General features: G+C 53.3%; 1 protein-coding gene across 1 annotated transcript; it reads right to left on the bottom strand.

The window, feature by feature from the left end:
• Positions 1-7,514: 7,514 nt before the first annotated feature.
• On the bottom strand, positions 7,515-9,835 carry LOC142357015 (uncharacterized). The gene is made up of 6 exons (XM_075408736.1): positions 9,717-9,835; positions 9,452-9,599; positions 8,911-9,207; positions 8,618-8,765; positions 8,140-8,193; positions 7,515-7,822 (listed from the first exon to the last, which is right to left on the bottom strand). Exons 1-5 carry the CDS (start codon positions 9,779-9,781, stop codon positions 8,141-8,143), a joined length of 711 nt encoding a protein of 236 aa, XP_075264851.1. The 5' UTR covers positions 9,782-9,835; the 3' UTR covers positions 7,515-7,822; position 8,140.
• Positions 9,836-10,000: the final 165 nt, after the last annotated feature.

Here is a 10,000-nt window from a genome sequence, read left to right as displayed (position 1 = left end):
GTCCTTACCAACCCAGCCGACCCACGGCAGGTACCTAGCTAGGTAGGTACCTTGTAATAACTTGTATGGTGCAGTGCCTCGACCCTGGTCCTCCAGAAATCCGCTCCTCCTACGGTACTCGTACTAGTACCTCTTTTTTTTTTAAACACCCCCGGGCACCCTGCGGTACTCGCACCTCTTAATAGTTAATGCTGACATGACTCGTCACGATTGGTGCCACATTGATAATGTCAAATAATAAACCATCGTACACCAATAATAATAGTAGGGGCCTTTCGATGACGACCCCTCTATAGAGGACATTCCCAATTTCGCGCACGGTGTTAAGTACAGAATTTGTGGGACACACGGCTGCCGCCCGGCAGCCGTAAACACCGTGAAACCGCGGCTCCGCGGCTCCCGCCGCGGGCACCGCGGACAGCCTGTTCAACCACCAGGACAGCTCGAGGTCAAAGCCTGAACCTGTCCTGAGATGGTGTGACGGAATATGGCTGTGGCCGTCGGCATGTGTCCGACGATGTCCGATGATGGCCGCCGTGCCCTAAGCCGCCTAGGGGCAGCGGGCAGATTTCGAAAGACAGTTTAGTGTCCTGCACGCCTATGTCACCTAGGCAGCGGCGACCATCATCGGACATCGTCGGACACATACCGACAGCCCCCGCCAGCCGTCACACCATCCCAGGACAGTTCCAGGCTAATTTAACCTAGAGCTGTCCGGGTGGTGAACATGTTGTCCGCGGTGCCCTTGAACCAAAACGATTCCGGAAGTATGCCGGGTAGACTAGTCGATCATCCATGTATCCGGCCCGGCCGAGAGTAGACTAGTCGATCATCCATGTATCCGGCCCGGCCGAGATTCTCACTTCTGTGGACCCATCGTCCGGGATTGATCTCCGTGAAAGGATGGGTGTAAAGACCGACAATAATTGACTGGCACGACAACAAGATGGTTGTGTTAAAAATTACGCAAGAACTAGGGACTAGCTCCGTCTCACTGCATTTCAGCTAGAACGTTAGGCCGAGTGCCGATGCCCTCACGGGTAGGGTTTACCTTGATCCTTGGTAAGCCCCGGGACACGACATAGACGGCTAGACGTCTTTTTATAGTGGGTCCACCTCCCAACAGTACCCTTGATATTTGGTAGCCGTTGACTCACTGACACTGGGATCCAGTCGTGATTAGGTGCCTACACCCAGGGCCAGTCTCCGCTCACCGGAGCTTGGTCTTCAAGCCGGACTCGAATCTCGGCTGGAAAGAGTGGGGCACGGGTTTTTCGTTCACCTACCTAGGCCGGATTGCGGTGGCACACGGAGGGTCGTACTAGCTAATTCGTACATCCTTATAATATAAAAGTGAAGGTGTGTCAGTTTGTATGTTTGTTTGTTTGTTTGTATGTTTGTTTGTTTGTTTGTTTGTTTGTTTGTATGTATGTATGTTTGTTTGTATGTATGTATGTATGTATGTATTGTTTGTTTGTTTATTTATTTGTATGTTTGTATGTATGTATGTATGTATGTATGTTTGTATGTTTGTTTGTATGTTTGTTTGTATGTATGTATGTATGTTTGTTTGTATGTATGTATGTATGTATGTTTGTTTGTATGTTTGTATGTTTGTTTGTTTGTTTGTTTGTATGTTTGTTTGTATGTTTGTTTGTATGTTTGTTTGTATGTTTGTTTGTTTGTATGTATGTATGTATGTATGTATGTTTGTATGTATGTTTGTTTGTTTGTTTGTTTGTTTGTTTGTTTTTTTTTGTTTGTTTTTTTGTTTGTTTGTTTGTTTGTTTCAAGGACCCGAATCATTAAGGGAAGCCCTTAGATTGATCTCTTGATCTTTGAGGGTTGGTATTGTTGGTGCACCAATCTTTAAGGGGAGGTATTGTTGGTGCACCAATCTTTGAGGGGAGGTATTGTTGGTGCACCAATCTTTTAGGGGAGGTATTGTTGGTGCACCGATCTTTGAGGGGAGGTATTGTTGGTGCACCAATCTTTGAGGGGACGTATTGTTGGTGCACCAATCTTTGAGGGGAGGCATTGTTGGTGCACCAATCTTTGAGGGGACGTATTGTTGGTGCACCAATCTTTATGGTTGGGAGTTGTTGGTGCACCGATCTACGCATTTTGGATTGGTGCATCATAGATCAGTTCCAATGTTCCTACTATTACGTAAGATTACGAGTATAAAGGCTGTTGGTGCACCGATCTACGTACGGGGCCCGGTATTGTTGGTGCACCAATCTACGGGTTCCGGTATTGTTGATGCACCGATCTACGAGCCCCCGTATTGTCGGTGCACCGATCTTTCAGGGGAGGTATTGTTGGTGCACCAATCTTTGAGGGGAGGTATTGTTGGTGCACCAATCTTTGAGGGGAGGTATTGTTGGTGCACCAATCTTTGAGGGGAGGTATTGTTGGTGCACCAATCTTTGAGGGGAGGCATTGTTGGTGCACCAATCTTTGAGGGGACGTATTGTTGGTGCACTGATCTACTACTATTTCGCTGATGCATCAACAATCTGCGATGCATCAATGCATGATTCGGGTCCTTGGTTTGTTTGTTTGTTTGTTTGTTTGTTTGTTTGTTTGTTTGTCTGTTTGTTTGTAACAAATTACACAACTACCCTACTACGATTTCCCCCGCCCTTCTCCCGGGGGTGAAAACAGACCCTACTACAGTACCCTACCTACTGACGAGTACGAGTACTCGTACGAGTGTAGTACCAGTACCGAGTACGTTTTTAGATCGATTTAGGGCACGTGCGTCGTCATGCTCCATGCAGACAGATATGAACGTACGCGTACCGTAAAACAACGTACTGTTGGCAATTGGCATGCTTGTACTCGTTGTAACTTGTACATGTATGCCTCTTAGAGGAAGTACTTAGTAGTTAGTTGGTAGTAGTATCTAGCGTACGGTAGCTACCCTACCTACAGGATATCAGATATTACATCAAGCGAATGCCGAATGTGCAACGGCCAACGGGGGCTGATCTGACGAATATTATAATCTGGGGCTACCAACTTATGACTTATATCGGTAGGTACTCGTACCGTCGTACGAGTACTCGTATGGCCAGGAGGTATGGCTAGTCACTAGTCAGTGAATCGTGTACACTACGAGTACCGTACATGGCCGGTGTCCACGATGAGACATGTCTTGGTAGGGCCAAATTGCCACCTGCACGCTCGGTAACCTCTTGTGGATTCCACGGTTTTGCCCTGCACGAATTGGCCACCATTCCTCCATCGCGCCGGATCATGTTTCGGTTGGAGATCCTGACTTGAGCCGAGTCGCTGGACTTTGGAGCTGCGTGGGCAGCGGAGCCCGAACTTCCCAAGCCAGCAGACCCAGGCCGCACGTGGTCAGCGATCGAGCAGAAGACGTTTCGCTCTTAGGGCCGGGCTGGTTCCACCGGCTGGCGACGAGCGCAATTCAGATGCACGGCCTGGTGCATGTAGTATTCAAGTCGTTCGTGGTCGAAAACTTCGGAACTGCGCGATGGCAGGAGATACTGGAGAAAGCGGGGGTGGTGGATGAGTCGGCGTTTCTGGCACTGGAGCAGCAGGAGGACGAACTTACACTGACAGCAGTAACAACGGCCTGCGAGGTGCTGGCGGTGCCCGTAGATACAGCGCTGGAGCTGTTTGGGGCGCACTTCTTCGATTTTGTATACGATCAGGGCAACTTCTCTCGTTTGCTTCATTCAATAGGACCGACGCTGCGCGACCTACTTTCCAACCTTAACGCGTTGCACCATAACATTGAGCGCGACATCCCGGCAGCCATCTTTCCACACATCGAGATTCGCCACGACGGTGCCCCTACTGATGGCCAGGGACCGACCACGTTATATCTCAGCTACACGTCGGTCCGCGGGTCTGTCCTGGCGCCGCTCCTACGTGGGCTACTATGCCGGTTGGCTGAGGTGATGTTCAGCCAGCATCTGACCTTCACGGAGCTTGACAATGCGACGCACGCCCGTGGACTCGACGGGCCCGCAAAGGAGTGGGCAGAGGCGGGAAAGTTGCCGCCAACAACTCATAGGCAACGGCTCGTATGGCGACTACAACTCGTCGACATCGTGTGCAACGATCACCAGGATTCAGATGACCAGGACGTTGAAACAGACAACGGAGAGAGCACCGTCAAGTCGGCAATCAGCTCCGAGGCCCCTGCAGTTGTGAGGCTGCGCTCTAGCTCACCGTCTAAGTTTTACCCCAGGTCCATGTCTCTTAAGAAGGGACTCGGCTTGGCGTCGAGACGCTATCCGACCTTACTAATTCACAGCGTACTGGCGTCCTGCTGCTCCAGCAAGATGATGGACGCGGTAATTTCACCGCTCCCGGTCGCCAGGAGCTCTCCCGTGCAAGAACCGGCGCCGGAGATCCGAAGAGTTTTTCACGACAAGCGGCAACGGGTGCTCGAGGTTCTCGACCTGAGGCCGCCCTCCAGCGTGCCGAGCTTTGTGAAGACGGTGGGATCGTACCCGGACATGCGTGCCGCTGTGGCGCAGGCGTTGTTTCGAGCTGCGCCGGCGGCGATGGTGTCCGCGGAGTGGACAGACTTTGAGGCGCTCAGGAAGGCTAGGGAGTTTTGGAGCCTGCACAGCAAGCTGGGGGTCCTTTATGCCTCTCACTCTGTTGATGCTTTCGAGGGGACTCGCGGGAAACGGAGCAGCAACCAAGTCTTGTTCGTGTCTCACTGCTGGGCCAAGCCGGAGCGGTGGGAGGAAGTTATGGGCCCCAGCAGCGACTACGCGGAGACAAAAGCGGCGGAGGTCTGTATCGCCGCAAAGGATATGGCATATGCCACCTGGGGGGATTCCACAAGGTGGAGGGAGATCAATCTGTGGGTAGACAAGTGCTGCATCCCGCAGCAGTATGATCCCCAGCTGCGTGAGTACTCTGTTCACTTGATTGAGGAGTTCATCCAGTTCAGCGACGGCCTGATTGTGCAGCTCTCCTGGAACTACTTCACCCGGCTATGGTGTGTGTACGAGTGGGCCTGCTTCTTGCGTTTCCATGATATCACCGACATCACCCTGTGTGTGGATCCATACCTGAGGGAAGGCAGCTTCCCACTGTTACTGGACGCCATCCGTACCTTTAGGCTTGCAGACTGTGACTGCACTGAGCCCGCAGACCGTGATGTGGTCTACGAGAAAGTGGCGACGTACTTTTCGTGTTCTCATGCTTTTGAGCGCCTAGTCAAGTTCTCCGCAATAAGCCTTGTGGCGCGGAGCCTGGTGGAGCGGCGGCATGGCACATCCTCTGTTTTTGCACTACTGAAACCCTGGGCAGACCTGGCAAAGGAGCTGCAATTCCATGACCTGCACCTCGCCCTCTTGACGGTTGTGGAGCGAGTGCCTGTCTGGCGAGACGAAGTGGTGCGGGAGGTGCAGAAGTCTTGCCCGACCACTGCCGTGCAGGGTTCCTTCAACATGAAGGTAGCATCATGGTTCTCAGCTGATATAAAGCCCCTGGTGTTAAATCAGCTCCATGGGGCAGTGAAGAACTCCAACTCCTTCTTCAATGGCCTGTCCAGCGAGGCGATTCGTCACAAGGTGGCTCGCGCCCGGTTGCATGCACTCAGGGAAAGCTGCTCCGACGCGTAAGGTTTGTGCGTTGGGATCTATCCCAACTTTCTCATCCAGGCTCCCAAGCCTTGGTCTTCCGTCTCGTCTTCCTTACCAGAGATTGATTGGTGGGCATGTTAACCAGCGGCAGTCCGGCCAAGCGCAGTCCGGTGCGTTGGCCGGACCAGGCAAACCAGGCCGCGTGGGAGCCCCAGGCTGGCCGATTGAGACCGCCAAGCAGCTCTGTGTTGAGAAGCGATTCGGAGGCCTGCACTCATCTGGACTTGTAGTGCCGCTTCTGAGGGAGTGCCCTGCATACCAGGGACCGTGGCCATGGCTGGAAGAAGCTTCACTAGCTTGCAAGAAGATGAGCTTCTTGCGATGCTTGACCACTAAGGATCAGCAACCACCGCCCGCCCGCCATGATTAGACAGCATTCATTACTAGCTGATGATGCGTGGCCAGGCAAGTACATAATTACCCAGCGCAGGCGGCTGACAGAATAGTCAGAGCTGCGGATTAGAGGATTTATGCCTGCACAGCAATAGGCAATCATTGAAATAGGGAGCCGTGACCATTGCACGGCGCCAACAGTTAGCCACCAGCACTTACCTTCGCTAGCTTGAGGCATATCATATACATGATTTACAACACCACAACATAGGAGTGTTTGCTATAACAAGGGACTGACAGTACTTCAGTTTCTTTTTACCATAAAATCCGTTTAAAACTTACAACTCAGGCAAACGTACCCATCGGCATCGGAGTGGTGCAGGATCATGCCGGGTACATTGTTCAGAGGTGGGGTACAGATGTTGGGAGCCCCTCGGATCAACGGTCACACAGCAGCAGCCGCGGTCCAATTGCCAAGGGGTAAGGCCAGACACAGGTCGTGGTGCAGCTGTACTGGGAAAGAGGAAATTCGTGAGTTGGTGAGCATGACATCCAGCCCAGCAGACCGGGCAGCCAGCAAAGTATATGTCATGCAGCTCACTCAGCCGCGCTGGGTAGCGGATACTTCGGTATTACGTACTTCAGAACTATGGTCATCATGTGCCACTGTGCCTTCCATGACAACAGCTCCAGCACTACCGAGTGTGTACCCCATAATCTTGTCCATGCGTTTTAAAGACTTCGTTGGCGAGTGAATTCGACTGGAACTCAGAATTGCCTTGTATTTAAGCTGTGCAGTACATGACCCATATTTTCATAGTACATTGTAGTACGTCCCACAAGGGGCGACATCCTACCGGCCGCGGCGAAGGGAAAGTGAACTTTCTTGGGTTTGTAGGGTTTCTTTGGTTTGTGGAGTGAATGGGATTACATTTGGGAATCCGGTCACAGTCAGGTGATGGCTGACGAATGACAGTGAGGAGGCGCTGTAGGAAGGACAATGCGCTACATAATACAAGGCCCTGACAATGCCTTTGGAGTTTCCACGGCCTCCTGATAGTACGCTGAGCACCTTCCCAATATCGCGGGGCGTGAAGGGGCCTGGACCAGCACCAGGCAGGGGCGGTTCGCAATCCGTCACAGTCAAGCAGTTGATACAATAGTACTTGGAGGTTGTGGACTTTCACCGTGCAACTGAAAGCTGTGCTGTGGCCTGATTTTGGGACAGTTCCCTGTGCATTCCCATCAGAGCGACACGTGGCGGAGATCGTAACTAACTGTCGCAATTGCCGGCGCACCGACAACGCAGCCTTGAATTATGCAGTACTTGGCAAAAATGTGACTGCCTGTGCCACCGTGATCATGATACGGTGCAAAATATTGGGGCTGGTGGGTTTCAGTCCGACCAACATTACGCAATATATTTTAACAGTGACTGATGGCATGCGTGCGTAGTCGGACAAAGGGTTGTGGGATTGCATACGGAGATCCATCGCTCCATGGGTGTCTTGTGCAGTTTGCATAGTTACATGGCGTGGTATCTTATGTCCAGATACAATTCCCTTCAAAATCTGAAAACGCAGTGGTGCGAGGCGAGCAACCGCTGACTCCACATGCTGCAAATTTTGACGGTCTGCAAAGCAGTGACGCCGGCAGCCCTAATCACTGTCCTCACCATCGCTATCATCGTCATCGTCACTGTCAATATCGTCGCCTTTTCCAACATCCTCATCATCGTCGCCATCATCGTCTTCGTCTTCGCTTTGACTGTCCTCGCTGTCTTCCTCCTCCTCCTCCTCCTCCCCTTGTCCTCTTTCCCAGCTCCGGCCAAAGTGCGTGAGTGCTTCGCCCTGGATGGACCGACAGAATGGCTGTCAGGACACGCAGTATAGCACCAGACAAAGCAGCTGTCACTTCTCCAGAGTGGATGGGTGTTCCATCCATCCATCCGTCCATCCATCCATGCGGATCTTGGTGATCCGTCCACCCGCCGACTCGTCCACTTATCCGACCCATCCTCCCCGACTTCGAATCGGAATTCGTTTCAGCTCCAATCCCGCCCTCGGAGCATAGTTTATTTTTCTTCTCCCCCCAGTTCCTGCCCACCCTCTGTGTTCAGTTCCTTGTCCAGATAGGTTAGAGTGCAACCGGCAGACAGCGGGCCCACCTTAGTGTCCACGAAAAAGAGTGTGTCTTCGTCCTGAGCGTCCTCTGCCAGCTCCTACACGCAACCCAAACAGCGTCCGTTTCTCAACCCGAACTCATGCAAAGGAACAGAGGAAAGCTTAAACCGACGATGGCACCAAAGCCTACTGAAACTTGTCGGGCAGCAGCAACAAATGAGGTATCCCTGACAAACGGTCGGCTGTCGAATATAGTGAGGACGGGGGGAAAGGGAAGGAACAAGCACCTTTTCGACATGAGACGAGTAGAGGTGATGCGAGGCACAACCGAGTAGAGCCGAGAGGCTAGACAGGACAGAAGCCAGGTGATCGACTGACCGGAAACAGAGGGATTTAAAGGCGGCAAGCGTGGAGCAGGGATGGAGAAGAGCTCGCTTGGGTTGCAGGGACGGGGGAGAGGGAGGGACAGGGGATAGGACAGGGAGGAGAAGGGGGGAGGGGGCTGCAGGGGCTGCCGGCTACCTGAGCGGCACTGGGCTGATTCTTCGCAGCGGACGCCGTCGTCAGCGTCCGGGCCGGCCAGCTCGGCAGCGCGAGAGACCTGCCAGAGCTTCAGGAGGGTGGTGACCTCCTTGTCCTGGGTCCTCAGGAGGAGGTGGCCGGTAAGGTCCTGCCGACGTTGGGCACAGGCGCAGCACTCCAAACATTGAGATGCGAAGGCAGTGGGTGTGTACATGCCGGTCTTCCTGGCTTGGGTCTATGTATCCGTTTGCCTATCTGTCGTTCTGCGAGAGGGATGCGGGGATGGTACTGACCTGGGTTTGCTGATCCAGCACTGCCAGTGCGGCCGAAACAGTTTGGTTCAGGGGTTGGCTCCTAAGCCACTTGCACAGGGCAGGCGGTGGAGGCACGGCCAACATGCTGGTTGGAAGCTTTGGCTGCTGATTTCTACGGTGCGGCGCGGCGCTGTTGCGTGACCGAGCCAAGGATCGCTTATGGACGATGACGCGGGTCAGATACATCTGTACCAGGTCGGCTTCGGCGCTGCGGCCCTCCCAGAGTGCCGACAAGGGAGGCACCGAGTGTGAAGCCTCCAGGCCTTGAAAGAATATCTGTTTCATGGGTCAGCGAGTCAACAATCGGCCTTGAACACACAGATGGCCCTGAATGTGGTTGGGCCGAGGCACCTGTGGGAGAATTCCTTGACTTTTGCAGGTGTGACGACAGGGACGGCAAGAGGGATACCAGGATATCCAACACCCCCCCCCCCCCCCACCCCCCAAATCCCCCCGTGCCTCGAAGAAAGCGCTCTTATCGACAAATCCATTCATGGATACATGCGAGGGACTCCCCCACCTGCCACATTGCCTCCTCAGATGACCGTGGCAGGGAGCCCACAGGCCATGGAAGCCCAGGCTTCAGCAGCAGGTCAGCAGCGCTTTGCCATGCTGCGCACCCAAGGGGAGACATGCCATGCACGATTGCGCTCACCACAGAAACACGCCTGCGCCAAGGCGCGGCAAAGCGAACAGCAGAAACAAAGATGTCAGTGCTTCAAACCACAGTCACCACATCTCACCAAAGACGTCAGCCAGAGAACTCGGAGCTCCGGATCGCCTACCCTGTTGGCAATGTGCTGCCAGTGTCTGACAAACTGCCATCCGCGTTGAGGATGCCGGCCTGCATCGCCTGCGCGTAGGTATGCGTCAGAAGGAGCTCGCCGGCAGCGGAGGCGGACGGTTTCCTGACGGAGTTGATGTCGGCTGCAACGGTGAACGACAACACAGATGTGAGTCACCTGAAGTCGACATAGCGCCCCTCGCAAAAAAAAAAACAGAACACAACCGCACACGGACACACGAAAAGCGGAGGGTACTGCCCACCTCTTAACTAAATTAGAGTAAG

Source organism: Convolutriloba macropyga, unplaced genomic scaffold (assembly GCF_964194025.1).
Source record: "Convolutriloba macropyga unplaced genomic scaffold, txConMacr16.3 SCAFFOLD_1893, whole genome shotgun sequence".
In the NCBI taxonomy this organism is placed as follows: domain Eukaryota; kingdom Metazoa; phylum Xenacoelomorpha; order Acoela; family Convolutidae; genus Convolutriloba; species Convolutriloba macropyga.
This window is presented reverse-complemented; position numbering and strand designations above follow the sequence as displayed.